The 26,607-nt window shown below is 40.5% G+C and overlaps 1 protein-coding gene across 1 annotated transcript in view; it reads left to right on the top strand.

Moving 5' to 3' along the window:
* Window positions 1–479: 479 nt before the first annotated feature.
* MORC1 (MORC family CW-type zinc finger 1) overlaps window positions 480–26,607 on the top strand; it is a gene marked incomplete at both ends in the record, with an annotated part of 149,745 nt that continues 123,617 nt past the window's right edge. Inside the window, 8 exons of the mRNA XM_081085997.1 lie at window positions 480–544; window positions 2,962–3,015; window positions 6,420–6,454; window positions 10,088–10,156; window positions 17,025–17,115; window positions 17,754–17,862; window positions 22,951–23,110; window positions 25,706–25,811. Of these exons, the coding sequence (XP_080942123.1) occupies window positions 480–544; window positions 2,962–3,015; window positions 6,420–6,454; window positions 10,088–10,156; window positions 17,025–17,115; window positions 17,754–17,862; window positions 22,951–23,110; window positions 25,706–25,811 (689 nt within the window). The remainder of the gene's footprint in view (window positions 545–2,961; window positions 3,016–6,419; window positions 6,455–10,087; window positions 10,157–17,024; window positions 17,116–17,753; window positions 17,863–22,950; window positions 23,111–25,705; window positions 25,812–26,607) is intronic.

The following is a 26,607-nucleotide window of genomic DNA, read 5'->3' on the forward strand; positions in this document are numbered from 1 at the left end:
AAAATGACAGTAACAACATAAATCTTAAGTCAGGAAGAGGAGCCTAGCTCAGATGCCTGTTTTGCTCAGAAGGCATTTTTTTTTTTTTAAAGCCTCACCTGAGCATATATTTTTTCCCCATTGACTTTTAGACAGTGGAAGGGGAAGGTGAGGCGGGGGTGGGAGAGAGAAGGATCCACGTGAACGCTCTGTGACCGGAATCGAACCAGGTTACCCTTTGGTGCGGTGGGCCTCTAACCAAAGAGCCACACCAACCAGGGCCCAAAGCTGTCCTTTGAGCAAGGATTTATCTTGCCAGACACCAGCCAACAGCGCAGAGTGAGCTTCGCGCTCTGGCCACCAGGGGGCGCGCGCGTTCGCCGAGCCGATTTCCGGGCGTGAGCGTGGGCGTGGGCGTGGGCGTGGGCGTGGGCGTGGGCGAACAGCTGGAGGACCGGACCTTCGTGTTTTTGAGCGGCGCGTGGGTCGCCTTCGAAGACATGGGCGACAAGTATGCTACTCTGCGGCGGGCACAGCTGCATCTGGATTTCATCCACGCCAACTCGTGAGTGACGCCGTAGAGCCTGAAAGGGCGTGGGGGGGGCGAGGGGTGGGTTGGGAGCGGGGAGGGTCTCACCGTCAAAAGTTTGGACCCGTCTCCTAGCGAAATACGTGAACTGGGTATCATTGACTTATGGAAATATTATTTCTTTATTTAGTTCTTTGTTTATGCTTTAAAAAGAAAAAAAGAAATAAACAATACAATTGTTTATGCTTTAAAAAGAAAAAAGCAAAGTTATTGATGCTTTAAAAAGAAAAAACCTATTTATTTGAAGGGCATGCTTTAAAAAGAATAAAACAAAGTAAACTGATATTCTGGGCCAGGCTAAACCCTTTTTATTTTTTCCCCACTAACGCCAAGTGGCAGGAAGGCCCTACATTTATCTTTTAACAAAATTGTAGGCCAGAGAACCCTCATTCCACCAAGGTTGCCCATCTCTAGTGACTTTCCTGCCCGATATCCTGACATTTTAAAGATTAAAGTTGCCTCCGGAGAGTAATTTGTATTTATTGATTCCAGCGTCTGCGGCCTCCAGAGTATTTCCAAAAACGTGACCTCTCTGAGGTTAGAATCCTCACATTTTGGTTATCACAAGGGCCCTCTGGCTTCTCCGCCAGGCCCAGATGCGTTTGGCTACTGACTAGGTGTTAGTTCAGATGCTCAGATTGCAGAGGAAGAAGACAGGTTCCCTATTCCATCTGTCATTTCCCACACAGCAAAGCACAGCAGGGAGTGAGTGCCGCATAATTCACAGTGTTGTTGTTTGGGGGGATCTTTTAGTAATTTGGATTTTCTGAAAGTACTGATTGATATAAAGCAGCGATTTTCAACCCTTTTCATCTCATGCACACATAAACTCATTACTAAAGTTTTGCAGAACACCAAAAAATGTTCTCTATTTTTTGCTGATCTGACCAAAAAAAGTAGGTATCATTTTGATGCACTCACACTGGCCAGCTATTGTTGTGTTGGCTGTTGTCATTTTTAAATTTGACAATCTAAAGAAAAAGAGGTCAGTGCCTCTGACCGAACAGCCAGGTATTGCATGTTTTAAAAACTCTTATGGCACACCAGTTGAAAATTACTGATACAAGGGATGCACCAGATTTGAAACCACAGAAAAGGTGTAAAGAAAACCAGGGTTAGCCAGCCTTGCTGTATGGGACAGAGCAATTTTTACAGAAAATATGAGTAAAACAGGTACTATTCAGCAGATATTTAGTTTTTATTTCTTTATTATGTAGAATAATTGCAAGCTGGAAGAGATGGGACGTTAATTAAAAGTTAACAGAGGTGGAAGACAAATGAAGAAATAGCAGTTTTGAGTTGGCGATTTAGAACAATTATAAGCCCCGTGTTGGAAGGACTGTGAATTTAACCTGGGGAAGTTTCCTCAGCCTCAGTTTTGCATAGCTTCTGCAGATATCCTTCCCAGACCTCTCCTCCCCCAAATCACCCCATAGTCAGTTACTAGTCTGGAAACTGAATAACAAAACTGACAGCAGCACAAGCAGAAACAAAATCAGATACAAATTGGTATCTTCTCCACTCCCCTAGGTCGTTTTTGTTTGAGATTCCCACAGTATATACAGGAGTGATTTTTGTATTTCTCCCTTGCTTCACCTCTCCTGTCCAATCCACCATCCAATCCATCATCCAGTCCCCTTCAGGCTGTCTCTAACGAGGACTCAAAGACTCAAATTCATCCGTTCCACTCCATCTCCACTACCACTGCCTAGTCCAGCCGTGGGCAAACTACAGCCCGCGGGCCGGATCCGGCCCGTTTGAAATGAATAAAACTAAAAAAAAAAAAAAAAAAAAAGACCGTACCCTTTTATGGAATGATGTTTCCTTTGAATTTATATTAGTTCACACAAACACTCCATCCATGCTTTTGTTCCGGCCCTCCGGTCCAGTTTAAGAACCCATTGTGGCCCTCGAGTCAAAAAGTCTGCCCACCCCTGGTCTAGTCCAAACCACTGCCATCTCCCGTCCGGACTCCTCCACAGAGCCTCTACACCGGGTTCCCTGTTTCCTGTTCTTGTTCCCCCGAAATGGTCTGTTTTTCTGAAAGCTGTCAGTGTGAACCTAAAAAACAAACAAACAAAACAACAACAACAACAAAATAAACTTGAACAAATGCTTACAAAACAATTTGCTCTAAGTCCAGGAAGGCCTGTGAAGTCTTTGTTTCATTAGGAGTAGACAGGCTATTTCGGCCGTCGTGTTCTTAGCCCTGCTGGCGTTGTCATAAAGTGCATCAACTTCAGAATCTTGATGGTGCTGAGAAAGTTGTTTCTAGAATAACTCCTTACTGGATTATCTGTCTAGACCTGGAGAATACTTGTCTGCAACTTTCTGAAACCTTTTGCACTGATGCCAGAGTTAAACTTTGGGCTTTCCCTCTCTTTCTTCACCAGCACTACGCACAGTTTCCTGTTTGGAGCCCTGGCTGAATTGCTGGACAATGCAAGGTAAGGCTCACCAGTGAACAAGGATTGTTGGGGGGCATCTCACACAATTCCAGTCTTGTTGTACTTAAAGATGAAATTATAATGTCATTTCCCCCCACCTGCAATATTCTGTGAATTTAATTGCTATTAAAAATATTAGAGGAAAAAGAACAGGTGAGAGGAGGAATTATTCAGTTTGTACCTATGATCAAACTTGAAGTGCAGATAAAGTGAGTGTCTGTTTCTGTGTTAATAAGCATGTAACAGCAGATAGTCATTTGGATGTTTTTGAGTTTTACTGCATATCAACATATACTGTGTCTTGAGAATTTAGATTTAAGTTTGGGGATTTATTGAAGTCTGTATCAAATCGAATTGCAAAGTTAAGGAGAAAATAGCTAGCTGTTGTTGATCTCCTTCTATCATAAGACCCTGTTCTCAGCATCTTATAGATGGGTATTAGCTCATTCATCTTTACAACAGCACTCTGAGGTGCCTATACTTATTTCAATTCTACAGATGTGGAAGTTGATGCATAGAGAGGTTAAATGAATGAATCAGGGTCATACAGTTGATATTGGCAGAACTAGAATTCAAATTTAGTCTGTCTAGTCTGTTTAGAACTCCCCTACCCCATTTTACTGTCTCTGACAAAGGCCCTGGTGTTTAAAGAACTCTCATGAACAGTTTAAGTGCCACTTAAGTGTATTTGTGGGGGCTTGTGAGTGAGTGTTTTTCAGCTAATCAAATATGGAACTGCATTTGTTTTGTATCTGTATTTTCTTGTAATGGAAGATTTTTACCTATCTTTTCTACAGAAAGCAGTCTACCCCAGGAAGTAGTAGGAAGTTGTTAGATCAGGGATCTCAGTAGAGAGACCTAAATTCCCTGCCAGGGGTTGACAAATGAATTTCAACTTTTTTGCATTTGTCCCCCATTTTTGGCCTAAGAAGGGAGATGACTGGGTGTAAATGCAGGATGTAGTCAGTTCACTAGCCATCCAGAACTTTCTGCACAGCAGTGCCCTGTACTAAGGAAAAAGTCACTAACTCCTTCTTACACCGAAGTGGAATCACAGTTATCACAGAAAGGGAGGGGAGAGGAGAAAAATAATAAAGTTGATTGGTTAGGAGAGCCCTGAACTCAACTTAGAAGGAGCAAACAGGAATGGGACCAAGACTCAGGAACATTCGTGGTTAGTCTCTCTAATGTGATTAATCACAAAAACAATATGTAATTATGTATGTGTTTTCCGATGGTCTTAGGCGACCCCTGTGAAAGGGTCGTTCGACCCCCCAAGGGGTCGCGACCCACAGGTTGAGAACCGCTGCTCTATAGGGTTTCAGGGTTGCTACTGTTTGCTTCTGCCCACAGCTCTGAAGCAGGGATCCTTTGGTATCCCACTGAGTGTCCATTTTCAGCAGCTTGCTCTCTGTAACTCTGAAAGAAGACATTTGTTACTCTCAAAGAACACGTTGGTCTATTTTACCAACTGTCTTCTCCTCTGAAGTTGTTTCACTCATTCATTCAACAGTGGAGGGCAGGTAAAATCAGAATGTAGAAGAAATAGAACAACAGGAGCAGTTTATGCAGCACAGGGTGATTGGCAAAGAAAGACTGAGTTCAGATTCAGGGGAGTGAGAGAAATGTGATCAATAAAGCAATTCTTAGAGCAGCATTTGTAAACTGGCAGCCCCTGACCAAGTCTGGCCTGTCTCATGTTTGTTTGATTTATAGTGAAAATGCACACAGTGTTTATAAAGAAAAGGAAGAAAAGAAGGAATTGTTTGTAAAGTTTAAGAAATAGGAGGTACCATATAAAAAATCTCTTTGGACCAGCCTGTGCCTTCAGCTTTGCCATTCCTAAAGGCCCTACAGCCAGCCCCAACTCCTCAGTTCCTCTGTCCTCAGTGGTGGCTTTGCCACCGCTGCTTAGATGCTAGTATTGGACATCAAATGGAGCTGTTTAATAGACGTAGTCAAAATGCTTGGTTGGTCTCATAAGGAAGATCTTCATATAGTCCCGTGTTATTCTAAAAAATTATTTTACTCAAGATTTTGATGATTTCCTATAGTTTTCAAATTTAGAACTGGAAGATATTAAAGGAATGCTGTAAATGGATAAGGAAAATATGTGGCAATATAGGAAGGCGTGGTTAGGAGCCTCTGCCAAATACAAGAGCTGTTCAGAGAGAAATTGACCTGGGCGAAATTACAGTCTATTATAAAATGACTTAATGTGTTATAAAGGTGAATTATTGTTCTGTGCCTTTATACGCCTAGAATTTCTGTGAGGAAACAGTTTCTTTGAAAATTTTCAGTAGAGGGGCAGTTATTGAGCACCTATTGTGTACATGGTACTTTGAATGATGTATAATTACATAATGGAAATAATGATACCTACATTCCATGCGATTGTGGCAAAAATTAGAAGTGAATCCTCCTAATAGTAAAAATAAAAATAGTTCAGAAATACTTCATTCAGTACTTAACCTGATACACAGAAAATGCTGAAGAAATGGCAGTGTTTCTATATAGGAGTTTCTATATAGGAGAATTTCTATATAGGAGGAGCTTAGAAGAAGTAATTTGGTTAGAGGAAGGAGCTAAGGGGCTAACTTTGAAACTAGGCATGTAGAACAAGTACAGTGCACATATTCAGATTCCTACGGGATAGTTTTGGGTTGGGATTGATGAAAATTTGGGAAGAGACTCAGATTTTCCCATCCGAATCTGATTGTTTTTATTATTCAGAGCTTCCTTTTAGAGCCTTCATTCCCTCAACATACCCTCTTCTGCATCTCAGACCTTACTCCTCATTATCTTTCTCCTTTTTCTCACACCCTTGATATTGAAGCTAGGATCTTCTGGCCTTTTCTCCTTCACTTTTTAAGTTTTTATTTAAAAAACACTCAAATAATATCTGTGAATTGTAGAATAGTAAGAAAAAAGAAAAGAAAAACTCATCCAGCAATCTTATCACATAGAGGTGGGGCTCAGCATATTTCTCAGTAGAAGGCCAGATAGGAAGTATTTTTACCTTTGTGTGCCCTGTATTCTCTGTTTAAACTACTTACCTCTGCCATTGTTTGTGAAGGCAGCCCTAGGCAATCTGGGGGAAAACCCCACCTAGAGCAGCGGGAGGCACCCAGGAGGAGAGGAGCAGAGGCCAGGGCGGCCTTTTTTGCAACCTGGGATGGGGCACCAAAGACAGAAGGTGGGGAGTTGGCACTTGGAGGGTTGGTGCGTGGGCATGGGCCTGGGGTACCCCAACCCCCTCTGCCCTGCTGGCTGTTTCTCTCACGACCAGCAGGGGGCCAGCAACTACCAGGCCAGCCCCCCCACAGGTGGGGAACTCCTTGAGCTCAGGTAATTTTTTAAAACAATTTCACACTGCAGCAATGACATTTCTATATTGTTTCCAGAGATGCCGGGGCTGCAAGACTCGATGTGTTTTCAGGTGAGCAGATTTGCTTTCTTTTTTTCTTCCAGTGGAAAAGCCTGTAGTTATTTTGCTTTTATTTTATTCCTTGAAATCCACCCACATTCTATAGGTGTGTAATGTAATCTAAGTGCTTTGTGACTACAGAGACCCCATGGAGCCGGTTGAGATAAGTGCGCTGCTGGGGTGACATTGTTCCCTTGTGACAGGACCTTTTACAAAATTAGATCTTTCAGGGTTTTTCTGAAAGCCTCCGACTGATTCGGAACAAGCACTTTGTCTGCCAGGAGAAAACAGTTTTATTTTTAAAAGGGTGTTAACTTAGCAAGTATTTATAATTAAGTATACATCATCTCAACTTATCACAGTTTTGAAATGCGTAAGTGAACGTGCAGCATGAATGTTTGAGTGCTATAAAATTCACACCAAATATATTTTCTTCATTAACTTCATTTCTAGTCACCAAGTATTTATTGCTCTTACTAGTTCATTTCATTAGAATTTGGTGCCAATGAGGTTAGGCTCTGTGAACCAACCCTCAGTTCAAAGTGTTTAGATCCTGTGCAGGTGGGTGTGTATGGTTCACATAGGAGAGACATGGACATCTTGAGAGATCTGAAATGTTACAAATGACATTATTCTTCCCTTTTACCTCCATGTTCTGAAAAGTGAGAAATCAAACAGCAGTCAGTCCTTATTACTGATTAAGTGCTTGGTTGAAGTATGGAACTTGGTGTGAGAGCCAGCAGACGTACTGATCAAACCCAGAACCAGGCACTTCACACCAGTGGCATCAGGCTTCCCCTGGGAGCTGGCATGCCCTGAGGAGAGGGCCGAGGACCGCTGCTCTCTGCAGGCAGCTCACCCCCCAGAGGGAACATGAGGGATCTGAGCAGGGCCTCCCCAAATTACCAGTCAGATAGTGAGCTCACTGCCACAGGGAAAGTGAGTCCAGGGACAGCAAAGGGCCTCTTTACTAATGCTGGCTGAACTCCATTCCACACAGAAGGAAACAGAAGTTGTGGAGAAGAGTCTGTCTTCCCTTATGTATCTAACTAGAGGCTCAGTGCACGAAATTCATGCATGGGTAGGATCCCTAGGCCTGGCCAGCAATCAGGGCCGATATGTGGGGTGACTGGTGGGGCAATTGGGGGGGTCCCCACTGGCACCCACCTTGCCAGCCTGCAGGCTGGGGGCAGCTCCTGCATTGAGTGTCTGCCCCCTGGTGGTCAGTGTGTGTTATAGTGACTGGTCATTCCACTGTTCGGTCAATTTACATATTAGGCTTTTATTATATAGAATTACATAGAGTAAAATTAAATGAGTGTCTCTTGCCCAGGAGAGGCCCAGAGTATGGTGGAAACACAGAGAAAGAATGCCTCATGTAAAAGAGCTGAGACTTGAAATATGGGTGGGATTTTTGTCAGGTAGTGTTGGAAGAAAAGAATATTCTTATCTGAGGAATTACCATGAGAAAAAGAATAGAGGTAGACTAGTTCACAGGTTCATTCATTTATTCAATAATAGTTTACTGAGGGCCTATTATGAATGAACTGAATAATTATTCTGGGTGCTGGGGAGAAGCATTGAGCAGAATGTTGGATTAAGTCTGTGAACTCATGGAACATGCCTTCTAATGGTGAAAGAGAATAAAGAAGTGAACAAATACATAAAACACCAGGCAATGATAAGTGGTGAAAGGGGAAAAAAATGATGTAGGTTAAGAGAGCAGAGAGTGATGGGTAATTTGTGCTGTTTTTCATGGGGTGATGAGGAAAATCAGCTAAATAGATGATTTACCAGCAAACAGAAACACTGATGAGAGAGAAAAGTCAGTCGGCCGTCTCCTGATCCAGCCCGCAACCTGGGAATGTGCCCTGACTGGGAATCTAACCGGCAACCGCGTGGTGCATGGGTTGACAATCACTCAGCCACAACTGCTGGGCTAAAGTTTTCTTTTTACTTAATATTTTTTATTGATTTGTTTTAGAAAGAGAGGAAGGAAAGGGGGGGGGGCGGAGAAACATCAATGTGAAAGCACAACATTGATCTGCTGCCTCCTGGATGCCTCCTACCGGCATTAAGCCCAAAACCTGGGCATGTGTCCAACCGGTAACCAGCAACCTTTTGGTTCACAGATGACACCAAACCAACTGAGCCACACTGGCCAAGGCTATAAAGTTTTTTTTATTGCAACAAACCATACTATGGTTATAAACTAGCAAATAGATTTTTACAAATAAACAAACCAGAAACAGGGTATGCACCAATAGATAGGATTTGTATGGGTATACATAGTTAATCTAGGTATTGGGCTGATATTCAAATTGTTAACTGAGGCACCTGAATTACTCTCCAGTCTTAGATTTTTCTTCAGATAACCTGAGGGCTATAAATTTCAAACTAAATGTATGTTTATCCATGGGTGTTTTATCTCTTTGTGTGTATTAGTTCTAGTAAACATGGGTATGCATTCCATATGGTTTTTCTTTTTTGTTTGTTGGTTTGTTTGTTTTTATTGATTTTAGAGAGAGAGAAAGGGAGAAAGAGAGAGAGAGAAACATCAGTGCAAGAGAGAAACATTGATCGGTTGCCTCCTGTACGCCCCCTCCTTCTCCTTCTCCCAAGACCTTTTTTGGTACTTGGAAATTAGAATGAAATACGGCATCAAACTTTCAAAGGATAAGGCTACCACAGTGAATGGTAGATCTCTGAGAAATTGTGTTGGAATGGCATGTTTTCAAATGATCACCATAAGTATAATTTTAAGTGAAAATTTGTAAAGTATTTCAGTTTTATTATAAAAATGCACACACAACAAAGACGGTCTTAAGTCATTTCTTGGTTCCACTTGCATTTAGCAGTTGCTCTTGAGCAGCTTTCTTTGCCTTTACCATCTTGACAAGCTCCTAGGAAGGGAGAAAGGTGTTATTTAGAATTGGTAGATACCGTATTTCTAGTGTTTGGTATAAATAGTAAAATATTCAAATTCGATAAATCTATAATTAAAGACATTACTGAAAAAAACTGAGTTTACTAATAGTCCAGACTCTGAAAGTTTCTAAGACTGGTCATTTCTTTGTAATTTTGGGCCTATGACTAGTGTGATATTGAAATAAGCAAAATCTATAAACTCAAAAAATCTAAACTAATAATAACAACAACAAAAATAATAATAACAAAAGAAGCATGCTCAAATGGCTCTTACGGGATTTAACTACAGTAGTAGGAAGAGAGATTGATGACCTTAATGAGAATGGTCTGGCTTGGCTTTGGAATTGAGCTTTGGAGGAAAGGAATACAGGTTGGTCAGTTACCACCATCTACCTTTCTCCCCTACCCTAGGGAGGGAATACATAGAGTCTAATGGGCCAGTCACATTCCAGAGCTGGGTGTGTCATTAATTTATTAATGTGCAGGTGTTTTATAGTAATTGAAAACCTTTTTTTTTTTTTTGCTTGATTGTTCCCCTCTTGCAATTTTCTGTGTGAAATTGTAGCCAAAATGCTTTTCTGAGCTCTATCACTGTACCATAACTGTCATAACTCAGTGGCTGCATTTGAGGAAGACGGATAATTCTGTGAGCAGCATGACTTTCTGATGAACAAATTAAGCTCAATATTTATTAGTAATAACGGCTTTCTCTTACAGTGGATAATGAAAACCTGCAGGGCGGATTCATGTTGTGCTTCCTGGATGATGGATGTGGTATGAGCCCTGGTAAGTTAATTATCTAGATACCTAACTGGCTGTTAGAGAGAATAGCATTAAAACTCATAAAATAACTATTTGTAATACTTTAAACAATAAAACTCATAAAATAAATAAAAGTAAATTGAGCTGTCTTTGCAAAAACAGGTATGGAGCTATTAGGGTAAATAAATCCCAGTCTTAACATACTGTTGAACTTTTTAGGTTTAAATGTTTCAGCTGACAGAATAAATTCATTGCAACCATGTAAAACCAAGACAGAAGTGAGCGTAAATAAGTAATGCCAGGAAAGTGAAAGGCAGAAGGTACCTAATTACTTGTATGAAAAAGCATCTGGGAGTGAATGGAATACAAATGGTTACTGGTTGCACTCTGAGATTGTTTTTAGACCATCCTTCAGGTATTGCTTGCAAGACCTCTAAGGCAGTTTCCAAAGCCTGTCGGCTATTTAAAAATTTCTGCTTAACCTTGAGGTAGAGGTCATCTTTCTTTGTTTTTAGCAGTTTGTGATTTTTCTTTGCATGTTCAAAGGTTTAGTTGCTTTGATTAGATGTACTTATCATAATGAATAACTCCAACACATTACACAACTATCTTTGTATCGTCAAGGCTGGACAAAGCCAGCACGTAGGTGCATAATGCCTGTTTGCTGTGGAATTGAAATGTTATTTATTTCCTCTGATGAGGGCTTGATTTACCTGAACTCGCTTAACCCTGAATTCTTACAACATTTGTGTATATGCCACAAGCCAAGATTTAAAAATAGTGAGGGAGTTCAAGTAACATGGGACTGTATAGGTCAGCTTCACACCAGAGGAAAGAACGCTCATTCATGCTGATGGTAGCTGAGAATACAAATTAAAGTTGTTATCGTCTTCTGAGTCTTGGAAGTTCCGCCTTGGTCTGGATAGTCAAAGAGTAATTTATTAGCAAGCTTAGAAATGCTCAGATAGCCCACTCCGTTCTCCTTCTGACTTGGAATAATTTTTATTTTTCCAGGTCATTTTGATGAAAAAGTATTGTTTGCTTCTTTAGTTTAACTAAACAAGAGAGCAGAGTTTGTGAGAAAACCACACTGAAAAAGCAGTTTCATTGCCCATTTCTAATTCATTTTCCTGATTTATTAAAATAAATAACAGAACATGTGACACATTCTAAGGCAATTCTTAAAAAAAAAAAAAAAAAAGCAACTCATTTTATATGGCTCCATAAACAAAATGCTCAAAACACAGGAAAGTGATAAAGATTCAGATCTTCAGAAGGAACACATGTTAGTTGACATATAAAGTAGTATTTTTTTTAAAGCCCACAAGTGTTGAGAGAGCAATTCTATATTAACATTGATTAGAAATTGAGTAATAAGTTAGAAGGAAGAATGTGTCTGACGACTGAAAATAGAATCTATCTGTTGTCCACACTGAGCCAGATCAATCTGGACCCACAGAAAATGACTGCAATAATTTCCAAATTCTTTCACCCCCAGTCTTATCCCCTGACAGGCCGTTCCTCATATAGAAATCCTAAGTCGATTTTTTAACATGAATCATATCATATTATCCTATATAACAGCAGACTAATATGCAAATAGACCGAACAGTGGAACAACTGAACAACCAGTCCCCAAGACCTGCACTGACCACCAGGGGGCGTGCAGGGAACATGGCAGGCGTCTGCAGCAGGCGGTAGAGCATGGAACATGAGCGTTGGCCGCCTGTGGTGGGATGATGGAGCAGGTGAGCGGGGGTGCCAGACCAAGGCCGGGTGCCGGGCACTGTCATCGGGGCGAGCCTCTGGTGGTTACTGAAAATTCTTGGCTTCCATGCACCCTGGTCCCGCCCAGTGCTCACTTGCTGCCGGAGCTGCCGCGCGTACCCACTGCCGGCACCCAGCGCTGGCCCAATTGTTCACCACCGTCAGCAGGTGCAGGTGACAGCAGGAGCTTTCAATTTCTTGCATCATTTGCCCCCTCTCTCTTAGAAATGGTCTTGCTTATTTGGCTACTTCTTTCAGTCTGTTTCTCCTACCATGACATAAAGTTGTTGAGGGCAAGGGTCATGTCTGTTGTATTTAGTGTTCTGACTCTCTGCCCTGATCCCTGGCCCCATACATGGGAGTCTATGTGGTGTGTAATGAAAACCCTGGCATCTGGTCTTTGACAAATCTGGTCTGGGTTGTAATCCTGGTGGCAGCATTTATGAGCTGTGTGACCTTGGGAAGCTTATCAATATTAAGTGGTACATGGAAAGTATATTGATAGCACCTAGAATGCACTTAACATTCAATAAATTGTAGCTAACATTATCATTATGGATACCCTCACCTAATATCCAACCCTGTATACGAACATGAGATTGACTGTCAGATTAGGTTCTGACAAGCAGAGTGTCTGGTAGCTTTTACACACCCCAAACCAGGTGCCCCCAGACGGACATAGGGTCCTCAAGAACAATTCTAAAACATGTATTCAAGTAGGCCAGTTAGGAGACCCATTTCTATCTTTTCTTGTTTCCCTTGGAGCTTTTTATTTCTGGAGGTATGTATTTTCTGAAATCCAGAAGATTTTTCTCTAGAATTCTAGAATGCCTTTAAGAGAACAGGAGACAAACTCTAAATAAAAGTCTGAAACAAATAGCCCTTCCTCCCCAGGTTGTATCAGACCAGAAGCTATTCCCTTCTTCTTAGATTCACATGGGGCTTGATAAAGGCCAACTTTGTAGAAAATTACTAGTGGTAAAGTAATCATAATATTTAAAATTTATTAGCATTTATCAAGTCCCATGTGTTGTGTTCAGGGTTTGAAAAATACATCATCTTATTGAATTTGTTTTATTTATATTTTTCAACAACTATGTTCCAAGTATTAATAGTTCCCTTTTATTTTATTTTTAAATGTATCTTTATTGTTGAAAGTGTTACAGGTGTCCCCTTTGTTCCTTTCTTTCCATTGACCCCTTCCACCCCACAGCTGCCCCTGCCAGACCTTCACCACAGTATTATCTGTGTCCATGGGCTACGCATACATCTCTCCCTCCTCAAGTCCTACCCCACCTTTCCTCTGAAATTTGTCAGTCGGTTCCATATTTTTCTGTCTCTGGATCTACTTTTGTTCATCAGTTTATTTCGTTCATTATATTTCACATATGAGTGAGATCATGTGATGCTTATCTTTCTCTGACTGGCTTATGCCACTTAGCATAATACTCTATAGGTCCATCCATGCTGTTGCAAATGGTAAGAGTTACTTCTTTTTTACAGCCAAGTAGTAATCCATTGTGTAAATGTACCACAGCTTTTTTATCCACTCCTCTTCTGATGGAAACTTGGGCTGTTTCCAAATCTTAGCTACTGTAAATTGTGCTGCTATGAACACAGGGATATATATATTCTTTCTGATTGGTGTTTCAGGTTTCTTAGGATATATTCCTAGAAGTGGGATTACTAGGTCGAAGGGGAGTTCCATTTTTAATTTTTTTAGGAACCTTCATACTGTTTTCAACAGTGGCGGCATCACTCTGTATTCTCACCTGCTGTGTACTAGGGTCCCCTTTTCTCCACATCCTCGCCAGCACTTGTTTGTTGATTTGTTGATGTTAGCCATTCTGACAGGTGTGAGGTGGTATCTCATTGTTGTTTTAATTTGCATCTCTCTGATGATTAGTGACTTTGAGCATTTTTTAAATATGTCTCTTACTTTCTCTATGTCCACTTTGGAGAAAAAAGTGGACATAGAGGTGCACTTTTTTTTTTTAAATTTAGGTCCCTTGCCCATTTTATAATTGGGTTGTTTGTCTTCCTTTTGTTAAAGTTGCATGAGTTCCCTATATATTTTGGAGATTAACCCCTTATCAGATGCATCGTTGGAAAATATGTTCTCCCATGCAGTGGGCTCTTTTGTTATTTTGTTGATGGTTTCTTTTGCAGTGCAGAAGCTTTTTAGTTTGATGTAGTTCCATTGGTTTATTTTCTCCTTAGTTTCCTTTGCCCTAGGAGCAGTAGGTATCCACAAACATATTGCTTCGAGAGATGTCTGAGATTTTGCTGCCTATGGTTTCTTCTAAAATGTTTGTGGCTTCAGGACTTACATTTAAGTCTATCACCCATTTTGAGTTTATTTTTGTGTATGGTGTAAGTTGCTGGTCTAGGTTTTTTTTTATTTCCAATTTTTCCAACACCATTTATTGAAGAGACTATCTGTATTCCATTGTATGTTCTTGCCTCCTTTGTCAAATATTAATTGAGCATAATGGCTTGGATCAGTTTATGGGTTGTCTGCTCTGTTTCATTGATCTACACGCCTGTTCTTATGCCAGTACCAGGCTGTTTTGATTACGGTGGCTTTGTGGTATAACTTAATGTCTGATATTGTGATTCTTCCTACTTTGTTCTTCTTTCTCAAGATTGCTGTGACTATTTGGGATCCTTTTTGGTCCTATATACATTTTTGGAGTATTTGTTTCAGATCTGTGAAATATGCCGTTGGTATTTTCTTTTATTATTATTTTTTTGAACCAGCTGAAACACAGTTTATTCATCTCATTAGGAGATGCATCTCCAATGAATGTTTACTTTTTCTTCTTTTTATGTTAAAGCACCAACGACCTTTAAGAACTCAGAAAGTGTGAACAGATAGTGCAAACGTGACACACAAACCAAAAGATTGTGTCTCCCAGCGATGCGTCCCAGCTGCAGTTCCCCTCCCCGCCCCAGCCCCAGCCACGGCGACCGGCGACCGGCGACCGGTCTCAAATCCACCCGCGATTGAAAGTCAAACTCAGGACGGCCATCGCGGCACGTTTCACCAATCACAGGAAGCAGCTCAATTCTAAGAACGAAAAAGCCCGCCCTCTCCGGTAGCTCCCAGGGGCGGGGCCGCCTCACCGGAACTGAGTGATGCCTCCTGGGCTGACACCGCCCAGATTGTGATTGGCTGTCGTTCAGTATTATGTTAATGAGGTGGCCGTTTTTTAAAAAAACTTTGGACATTTAATTTCCATGTAAGTGTTAAAAATCACTGTTGAGTGATCGTATCTCAAGGATGATACAGACCGGAAAGCTTTTCTCTCTGCCAGTGGCATCAGAACTTGGAAAACTATCTCACCATGACTGCAAAGTGTGCGGCGGCGGCAGACCTGGCGGAGGCGGCGGCGTCCCCGTTAAGACTATACTTTCAGGGATCATTTCTATAGTCCGTTACTAGAGAAGTTTCTCTGAACGTGTAGAGCACCCGAACCCACGAGGAGGAGGTGCAGCGTTCTCTCCTGAGCGGGAAGCCGGCTCTCGGTGTTGCTTCGGCAGCTGCCGCCAGCCATTGATGATCGTTCTTCTCTCTTTACGGGGAGAAGAGGGAGAGGATGCATTCTGAGTGGCTTTCGGTTTTTTTACTTGGTTGGAAAGAAAGGCTAAGTTTGTGAACGCCGGTGTAGATTGTTTTCTTAATAGTTGGAAACTGCTGTGGATATCTCAGAAGTCCTAAAGCTGTGCCTGCTTTTTCTTATAAATATGTTTATGTTCTTTTCAAGCCAGGGGGAGGTAAAGGGAGGAACACCCATCAATTACTTTCTTTGCCAGTGCTGAGCCTTATTGGGGATGGAGATGGAGCTTAAAACCGGGGACATAAGGCGGTGGGGAGTCAACTTGGAAACCTCTGTGCAGGGGAGGATGCTATGAGGTCCATAAGAGTTACCAAAATAAAACGTTTAAACTATACCTTTCTTCATACTTTCTTGTAAAGAGGTTTATTCTCCCCCATACAAATCCCTCAGTTATGCCTTTGGTATTTTAATAGGGATTGCGGAATCTATTGATTGCTTTGGATAGTATGGACATTTTCATGATATGATTCTACCAATCCATTAACATGGTATATTCTTCCATTTGTTTATATTTTCCTCTATCCCTTTTTTTTTCAGTGTCCTGTAGTTTTCCAAGTACAAGTCTTGTACCTTCTTGGTTAAGTTTTTTTCCTAAATATCTTAATTTTTTTGTTCTTGCAATGGTAATAGGATTGTTTAATTTCTCTTCCTGAGAGTTCATTATTGGTATATAAAAATGCCATGCATTTCTAGATGTTAATTTTGTATCCTGCTACATTGCCAAATTCATTTATTAAATTGGTAGTTTTTTGATGGAGTCTTTTGGGTTTTTCTATGTACAATATTACGTCATCTGTAAATATTGACGATTTTACTTCCTCCTTTCCAATTTGGATGATTTTTATTTTTTCTTCTTGTCTGGTCACTGTGGCTAGTACTTCTAGTACTATGTTGAATAAGAGTAGTGAAAGTGGACATCCTGTCTTGTTTCTGTTCTTGGGGAAATTATTTTATATTTTTGCCCATTGAGTGTGATGTAGGTTTGTCATGTATGGCCTTTATTATGTTGAGGTATGATCCCTCTATCCCACTTTACTGATAATTGTTATGAAAAAAGGGTGTTGGATTTTTTTGAATGCTTTTTTTGTATCAATTGATATGATCCTGTGATTTTTGTCTTGCAACCTGTTTATGTGGTGTATCACATTTATTGATTTGCATATATTGTACCAGCCTCGCACCCCTGGAATAAATCCCACTTGGTCATGGTGTATGATCTTTTTAATGTAAGTAGTTCTCTTTTTAGAGGTTTAGAAATTAAGCTTCAGTGTTTTAAACTCTTATTTACCCTAAAATCACATGGCTAGGTCTGTCTGACCTCCTTCAGTATAATACTATTAAGATCCTGGTCAGAGATTATGGAGCCTGATAAGGAGCCTTGCTTCTGGGCTGACCCAAGAGATATGTGTGCTCTGTGATATGTGTGATGTGTTAACGACTGGATGTCTGGCCCCTGTGACCTACACATAATTCCTAACCACCTAAAACACTTTTGTGGATTACAGAGGAAGCCTCAGATATTATTTACTTTGGAACATCCAAGAAACGGTTATCAGCCTTGAAGTTTATTGGGCAATATGGCAATGGTCTTAAAAGGTGAGATTTTTTTTTTTCTTTAAGGCATATATTATTGATAATGGAACAATATTTAGTTAAAGGCAATCTTATGTAGAATGGTCCAAATTTATAGAACTTTAAAAAGAATATAAACTTGGGAGTCCTACCTTGGTTTTTATTCTCCATACCCATTACTGACTTGATCTTTACAACATTTTAAAATTTAATTTTCAAATAAGTGATGAGTCTTCTCCCAGGAACTGCTGTACTTCTGAGCTTAATTGCATCTTTGTGATTTCTTACTTCTCAAAGCATAGTTTAGTATAAGTGTTACTTGTGTCCATGGTTCATTTTAGTAGAATATCTCAATGAAAGGCAAGCACAATCACCAGTGTGGCAACTGCTAGGGGCAGATGGTTGTGCTCTTCTTCAACCCCAGGCCATCTTTGTTTCTGGAATTATGTCTCAAGCAAGAGTGTGGGGCTGGACTAGTTCAAATCCATCTGTTCTGCTTTGAGAAAGGAAATCATATTGAACTCTCTTGGTGATGGGTCAGCAAAACAGTGGAGCTATTTCTGTGAAGAGAAAATCCATTAGAGAACACAGTATCATGCCTGCCTGTTGCTCCTTTTTAGTGTTTGACATGTAAACTGTTATCTTCTTGATTTTTAATACAGTGGGTCCATGAGGATTGGAAAAGACTTTATTCTTTTCACAAAGAAGGAAGAAACGATGACCTGTGTTTTTTTTTCTCAGACATTCTGTGAAGGAGAAGGTCTGAGTGAGGTAAGAGTTGAGATTTTTCTTTGGTTCCAGTGGTATCAGTGTTGTTTTCATTTCCTATCTCAGGAGGTAAAACCTATAATGAGTTCTTTCTGGTTATGTGCTGGGGTCCAACCCCAGCAGGTCCAGGGGTTCCCAAAGGTGTGGACGGAGTCGGCGAAGAAGGAATGACACGGAGACAGCATTCAGTTGATCAGCAGCCTAGCCAGGATCTCTAGCCAAGTTCTGGTTCGGTTCTCTCACTAGGTTCTCCAGGTTCTCCAGCCAGGTTCAGTCGCCAGATTCTGTAGCCAGGTTCTTCAGCCAGGTTCTGTTGCCAGATTCTGTCTAGGTTCTCCAGCCAAGTTCTGTAGCCAGGTTCTGTCCAGGATCTTTTGCCATGTTCTCTCGCTAGGTTCTGTCTTTAGGTTCTGTGTCCTGTTGTCTTGTTACATCTGTATTTATACCAGTTGATTCCAATCCTATCAATCTCTATTCCAAAGGTTAGGGCGTTTCTTATCTCCATTCCAGGGAGTAAAGATTATGTAGCTTAATCGTGATTGTTCGTAGTTAAAGTGATTAACTACCCACCTGGCACTTAGTTAAGGGATTTTATTCCCTCCCTAACTTCAGGGAAAAATCCCTACCTGGGGAAACAACCTTTCTCAGAGAGGTGACCTTGGTTAAAACACATAGCGCTAAGGGGAGCAAACATATTATGAACAGTATGCTATATACACCAGGTCCCTTGAAACATATGCTGTGCAGATGTTTCTTTCCTGCAGCGACTGTGTCAAGCAGCAAGGATGGACCGGCTTCCGGCAGTTAAGTTTTAGAAATTTAGGAATATGTTTGGGAGATGAAGAAAGAGTGGCTGGATCATTGGAGGCCTATCTTATTCTCTCTTGGGTTTTCAACTTCTAGGAAGTTTTCAGAACTTTATTTACATTATCTATGTACCCGAATCTCCCAAAATAAGAGGCTCCTTTTGGCACAATGAGCTTTTTTTGGAAGAAGCCTGCAAATCAATTGTACCACTTGTGCCATAAATGGATTATCATTCTTAAAAGAAATAGAATATTGGATTCAAAGTCTTGAAATAGAAAATCTAAAGAAACAAAATGTGAAATATACTTAAACTTGTAACTCCAGTGACCATAATAATTTCAACTCCATTTGATGACCCAGAGAAATTTTATTTATTTGAAGTGTCTGAGTTTTACTTTTAGAAACATCAGTTATAATTCAGTACAAGTATATGTTGAGGAACTGCTGTCTGTCCAGCACTGGGTAGGCCCTGTAGAAGGTAGGAAACAAGAAGTAGACCACCTGACCCATCAGACTTTTTTTTAGCGCTGCCACAAAATAAGGCAGACACATATGAATTATCTAAATAATAAAATGGAATTGTTTAAAAGGAATGCTGTTCAACAAGTATGTGTTCCTGCTGCTACAAATTGTCAAAAGCAGTGATATGGAGGTTTTATGGAGTGAGTACACCTTATTACTAGAAAGGCTGGTTTGTGGAGAGAAATGGTGTACAGAAAGTCTCATGCCTGGAGATAAGAATGGGGTTTGAAGGGACAGTATGGAAATGTGAGATTGCCCAGCAAGAGCAGAGCGTGCTCACTGGCTGCAGTAGAGTGGGGCTGGGTATAGGAACAGTCTGCAGGCACTAGGGAATAGCCGATGGGATGTTGCCACGAGGAAAACCAATGCTTTAAGCATTTATGTTGTACTTTATGTATGTAAAAGGCATGCAAAATGGGGCCTACGCTCTGCGGTTACTGCTTTCTGAAATGGACCATTCACCTTACCCTAATTTAAAAAATAAAAATAAAACCAACATCCTCTTTCCATTTCCATAGAGGCAGTCTCTTTCAACAATATTAGCTGATTCTTTTGATTTTATATTCTGGATATCTGTGTGTAACAGGCTTGTATTGCTTTTTTTTTTCTGCAGGGGAGATATTTAATCAATAAATTTACAAAAATCAACATTGCAATAAAACTGTACAAATATTTAACTAAATTGCAAAATAGTATGAGTGTTTCCAGCATGTAATTTGGCATTATTAAGAAATCATAAGAAAAACCATGCCTTTGTGCAATTGTATTGCTACTTTTGATTTGATTTAGGCATTACCTGTTAACCTCCTGCTATAAAAGAACAGGATTTATCTATTTTCCCCCCCGTACTCCTATCACACACATATCCTTCCAATTCCATAGCTCGTTTGTAATTATGGCTATGACAGTGTTCAGTACTTACATTATGAGGCTATATAAACACCATCCATAATCATACCATATCATAAACTGTTATTTTTTCTCTCTCCTGCACAAGTTTTTATTTTCCCTGGAATCAATAATTGTATGCTTAGTGCTCTATGTACTTATTACTACCACCAAAAACCTGCTTGGTTCTCTGTGCCTTTACCACTGTTCATGTGCTGCAGCTCACAATTCTGCTTTCCATGGATGGTACTCAGCTGCCATCCTGGGACCTGTCGGTGTCGTTGTCCAGGCGAGTCTCTGCATCTCTCTTCTGTGTTAAATCTCAGATCCTAAATCTCATGTCTTTTTGGTGTAACATATTCTCCAGTAGCATTTTAGCAAGGGTGCATGAAAGGTAAAATCTTCTGAGATCTCATGAAAATGTTTTTATCTTGCTTGAAAATGTAATGATAGCTGGTTTGGTGTTATTGCTAGGTTGCAATAAATTTTCCTTCAGAACTTTGAAGGCATGGCTCCATTATCTTCTAATTTCTAGTGTTGTTTTTAAGGAGTCTAAGCCATTTTAATTCCTGAGTCTTGTATGTGACCCGTTGTTTCCCCCTGCCCTTTATTTTTTGAAGGTCAGTAGAATCTTCTTCGTCCCCAGTATTCTGATTTCAGTGTTTTGCCTTTGGGTGGTTCTGTTTGCATCCATTGTGCTGGGCTCTTGTTGGACATTTTCAATCTGGAATCTCGTGTTCTTCAATTTGGGGGCATTTTCCTGTAACATTTGATGATTATCTTACCCATATATTTTTGTAGCTTCTGTTTCTTAGCTCTTGGATGTCTGGGACCAGTTTTTTAATTTTCTTCTTTCCTCTCCTATATTTTGTCCTTTATATTTTTGTGGTTTTTTTTCCTGGAAGATTTTATAACATTTCTCTTCCAACCTTTTCATATAAAAGTTTTTTCTGTAATCATATTCTTAATTTCCAAGAAGTCTTTTCTTTTCTCTCAATGTTCCTTTTAAAAAGATATCTAGTTCTTATTTCGAGGCTACAGTACTTCCTCTTAGAGCTCTGAAGATATTAACAATGATGGATTTTTTCTCCAAAAGTTTTATGTTCTATATTTTTTTGTTTCCACGGAGTTGCTTTGTTTATGCTTATTTGGCTTCTATTCATTATATTAGAGGCTTTGCTTAGATAGTTATTCATCCTAAATATAGTATGTCCTCACTTAACTTCCCAGATAGGTTCTTGGAAACTGTGACTTTAAGTGAAACCAATTTTACCATAGGCTAATGGATATAAACAAGAGTTAAGTTCTTACAGTGTATTTTTGGTTACAAAACATCACCAAACTTATAAAGAAAGACCCAAAATGCTTCCAGTAGTAAACATTGAAATAAATATGAGCTACACATGCATTCAAGAAAAATTAACAAAAACAAGCTAATTCTTTGACAACCCATTTATTGCATAAAGGATCATGGGTGGCCTCCAGGCTATGGAGCCCCACCCTGGAGGGGATGCCTTTCTATCACAGGGCCCCTCACAGACACCCATACTCACTCCGACTGGGACAGTTCAGACACACCAATCCACCTCATGTGCACGTCTTTGGGAGGTGGGAGAAAACTGGAGTACCTGGAGAAAATCCACATGGACATGGGGAGAACCTGCACACTCCACACAGTCAGTGTCCCCTGCTGAGAGTTTTTTCTCATCGACATTGTAATAAAAGAACATTGAACAAAACAGCATTTGAGAGCCTGCTGTACTTTAAAGATTAGTCTAAAAAATGCCTATTGAAAACTCTGAGAGTGTGGGGGGTGGGGCTTGGCAGCTGTGAGTGTCACGATAGGAAGATCTAGCTGGCTGTTTTATTGGGAAACCCTCAACATCATTTTCTTTATGCCTTTCCTTCTGGGTTTGTCAGGTTTCTCAGGGAAGACTTCTACAGTCTTCTACCTGAAGACCTACCTGAAAACTTTCTGGAAGCTAAATGGGAGAAGAGATCTCAGGTTCTTAGTACCCAATGTGTACACTTTCACTTAATCCCTCTCATCTCAGTAAGGTCCCCTGACAGCTCTACTTGGCATGTCATGTTATTCAGAAACACTTTGTTCCAGTCTTCCCAGAAAGTGAGCATCCAGTCTTTGTGGAGGTAGGGAAGGACTTATTGCCAGATGGGTGTCTGGATGCACATCTGGCTCTCTTTCCCCTTTGCCTAGAGTTGATTCATGTCATCATTTTCGGAGTCTTTTATTTATTTTTATTTTTTTAAATATATTTTATTGAATTTTTACAGAGAGGAAGGGAGAGGGACAGAGAGTTAGAAACATCGATGAGAGAGAAACATCGATCAGCTACCTCCCACACACTCCCCACTGGGGATGTGCCCGCAACCAAGGTTCATGCCCTTGACCGGAATCGAACCTGGGACCCTTGAGTCCGCAGGCCAATGCTCCATCCGCTGAGCCAAACCGGCTAGGGCCATTTTTGGAGTCTTTTAGTGGATTCTGAATTATAAATCAGGCTGCTTCTCTTTTCTGGCATGATCTTTGGATTGCTTTTCTTAGATATGCTGTCATTTGCTCTCCACTTTCTAAATGCTGCTACTATTGTTCCTTCTGCCATTATACCCATATTTTAAAAGAGAGCGGAAGTAGGTTCTATCTGTCCCCACATTTCACAATGGACCGTTTTAGAATAAAGCCATATATATAATGCGTCTCTTCCTTATAAAGCTAGAATACAGGAGAGAAGTAAACTTTTAACTTCATGTTTGGTTTTGTAATTTGGCTGACGAGTAGACTGAATTATGAACAGATAAAAAGGTGATGATTTTTATTTGTGTGTTTCATAGTAAATTGATGTGTTTTTTTAATAGGTTATAGTTCCAATGCCTTCGTGGTTAACCAAAAACAGAGAACCTGTCACAGATGATCCTCAGAAATTCTCAACGGAATTGTCTATAATTTATAAGTACTCTCCATATAAAACCGAAGCTGAATTAATGCGGCAATTTGATATAATCTATGGGAAATGTGGTAAGATCATAAAAACGTTGAAATTTAGATGGAAGTACTTGTTTTCATTGTCTTATGAAAGGCGTTATATGCATGTGTTCATATTTTTTCTCTTTATAATATCACGTGGCATCTTGCACGGGGGCAGTCATTTGTTTTAGCCATATAACTTTTGTATTAAGAGAATCCAAACATATATAACTTCAGGTCCCTGACAATGGGAGAAAGGTGTATACTTGCATGAACTTGGTGAATATCAGTGAGAAGAGGATGGTATAAGCTATGACCGCAGGGCTCCACAGTCCCTGTACCAGATACAGTTAGGAGATGCTTATTGCAGCGTTTAAGATGAGATGATCCCAGGTTTATGAGTTAGTAACTTATAAAGTAATGAATCCAAGTTTCTGCAGCAATTAGCAATAACTTTGTAGATACTTTTTTCCAAATTAATGGATCTCTTTTGTATTCTTTTAACCTCCACCAACTTTCTGATGAATATGAAGAATGTACCATGTCTAGTAATATTTTAAGTGCCAATCTTTCTCTAGGCTTCCACCACTCTTTATATCAAGAAGAAAAAAGAATCCTATTTTAGAGAAAGCTATGTGCACTCTGCTTTTTCCAACTCCTTGATTTATGTAATGTTTATAGAAAAATTCCAAGAAATTTATTTCTGAGTTAGCCTATGTTACTTTTGAAACTTCTTCTTTAACCTGTGGCATGTTGTATAATAGTGGTGTATTTTTTTCATCCTTTTCTTTTTCTCAGAGAGAAAAGTATGGGCAATTATAGTGTTCATTTTATTAACATATACATGATACACTTTGAGGATAGTTGATGTCATCTCTTAGTTGACTTCTAATTGTGAAGTTCTCTTACAAATAGTAATGAAGAGTGTACTATTTCCTGAATACTTTTCTAAATGGTTTATAAAAATTAATTCATTTAACCCCTTAAGCGAGTATGTGCTTTAGGAACTTTGTAAGTGCCACTGAATAGATGAGAAAAACGAGGTTCAGCAATGCTGGGAATCTTCTCTGAGGTCATTGCACCAATACATGGTTGATCCAGGATTTAGACCCAGGCATTTTGCTCCCAAGTCCAATTCTTAGCCACTGTGCTGTTCTCCCTTGTACTGAAGTTCTACCAGAAAAGTGAAATTGGTTGTTCTTTTAATTTACCTAACAATTCTGTTTGTCTTCATATTATAAACAACTTTATAAAGCATTTGTTTTTTGTTAACTATGCTTTAGAGCAGGGTCGGCAAACTATGGCCCCCACAGGTCAAATCTGGCTTCACCCCTGTTCTTGTAAATAAAGTTTTATTGGAATACTAGAGGCCTGGTGCACAAAATTTGTGCATGGGGTGAGGGTCCCCTCAGCCCAGCCTGCACAGTCTCCAATCTGGAACCCCTTGGAAGATGTCTGACTGCCCAGGCCTAAACCGGCTGTCGGACAGACATCCCACTCACAATCCTGGACTGCTGGCTCCTAATCGCTCACCTGCCTGCCTGCCTGGTTGCCCCTAACTGCCTACCACCCCCTCCCCCGTGCCGGCCTGATCACCCCTCACTGCCTCTGCATTCTGGCCTGATCGCCCCTAACTGCTCCCCCCCAATGGCCTGCTTACTCCTAACTGCCCCCCCTCTGGCCTGGTCACCCCTTACTGCCCCCACTGCCTGCCTGGTTGCCCCCAACTGTCCCACTCCTGCTGGCTGGTCGCCCCCAACTGCACCCTCCACCCCACTGGCCTGGTTGCCCCTAACTGCCCCCCACCGGCCTGGTCGCCTCTTACTGCCCCCCCTGCTGGCCTGGTCGCCCCCCAACTGTCCCCCTCTGCCAACCTGGTCATCCCTAACTGCTCCCCCTGCCGGCTTGGTTGCCCCCAACTGCCCCCTCTGCTGGCCTGGTTGCCCTACACAGCCTGCTTGTTCAGTTGTTTGGTCGTCCCTCATTAACCCCCCTGCTGACCTGGTCGTAGGCAGCAATCTTTTGAGGGTGTGAGGGTTAATTTGAATATCACCTCTTTATTATATAGGATGGCCACACTCACACATTTATGTATTCTCAGTGGCAGCTTTCATGCTACAGAGGTAGAGTTGAATTGTGGGTAGTTTTGACAGAGACCATATAGCCTGCAAAGCCTGGAATATTTATTACCTGGCCCTTTACCAAAAAAATTTGCCAATACCTGTTGTAGGGTCTAAAAGCAATACTTCATATTTGTACAAATTTTTTAAACTGGTATTTGTTCTTATGCACATTGATTGTAGTTCCACCAATGAGAGCTTTACCTGCAGTACAAATTTGGCTAAGGCTCCTAATAATTTTTATAATGCAAATTATGAAAAGTGCCCAACTTTAAGAATCCACATTGAAAGACATAATAAATTGAGTAGTAATAAGAAGCACTGTTAGTGTGGAAACTCAACACTCTTTGGCAGAGTGGAATTTTCTATAAGACATATATCTTGGAACTTATCCAAGCATATTTACTGAAGTACAAAGGGAATTTTGGCTGAGGGCAGGCTTAAGTCAATAGATATGATAATACCACTATGACTCATATTTACTGTAGTTAAAATATTAACAAGTTAAACATCTGTTTTGCACTAGGTACTTTGCTGGTTATTTATAACTTGAAGCTTCTGCTCAGTGGAGAACCAGAGTTGGATGTTAAAACTGACAAGGAAGATATACTGATGGCTGAAGCTCTTGAGGAGTGAGTAACGTGTGTTTGACAGAAGGTCTCTCAGAATGGCATAGAGCTGTAGTGAGGAGCCTCGCATCATGGTTCCAGGTCTGAGGCTCCGGGGACAATTCACTCTACCCTCCTTACAGATGAAGGAAGTTAGGATAGACCACTGGTTCCCAGCCTCACTGAGCTTCTGAGGGACGTGGGCAGGTTCTTCAGACGCATAGGATCCTATGTCATCCCAGGCCTGCTGAGTCAGCATCTCCAGACATGAAACCTAGAATTGAATATTTTCTATATGCTGTCCAGGTGATTCAGAGGTGCCAGCATGTCTGGGGACCACTGAAATACAAGATCTCTAATAATCGCTAATTCCAAACCTCCTGCTTGATGAATATTAAAGTGGAAAAGCCCACACACAGAGTTCATTATTCATACAGAGCATTAAAAATGCATGAGCATGATGTGAAGCAAAAAGGAATAGGACCAAATAGCAATTGACAATGGCCACGAACTGCATACTTGTATTTTATAAATAAATAGACAGATTCATTTTTCTTGGCTATTAGGAATCCATAAAAACAGCATGAGAAAGCACTGGGGGATATGGGTGAAAAAATAATGAAATAGTGACTAACCTATGTGTCTCTAAAATAACTTTGTATTTAAAATGTATAAGCTTAAATGTGTAGTTTCTTCATGTTAGAACTTTAGAGCTAGAGGGAATTTAAAGGAATTTAATCCAATTACAATCATTTCAGATACCAGTATTGTTTAATAGAAGTATAATGAGAGAGCCACAAATATGAACCACCTATGTACT

The sequence above is a fragment of the Myotis nattereri genome (genome assembly GCF_964212035.1).
Source record: "Myotis nattereri genome assembly, chromosome: 3".
Classification (NCBI taxonomy): domain Eukaryota; kingdom Metazoa; phylum Chordata; class Mammalia; order Chiroptera; family Vespertilionidae; genus Myotis; species Myotis nattereri.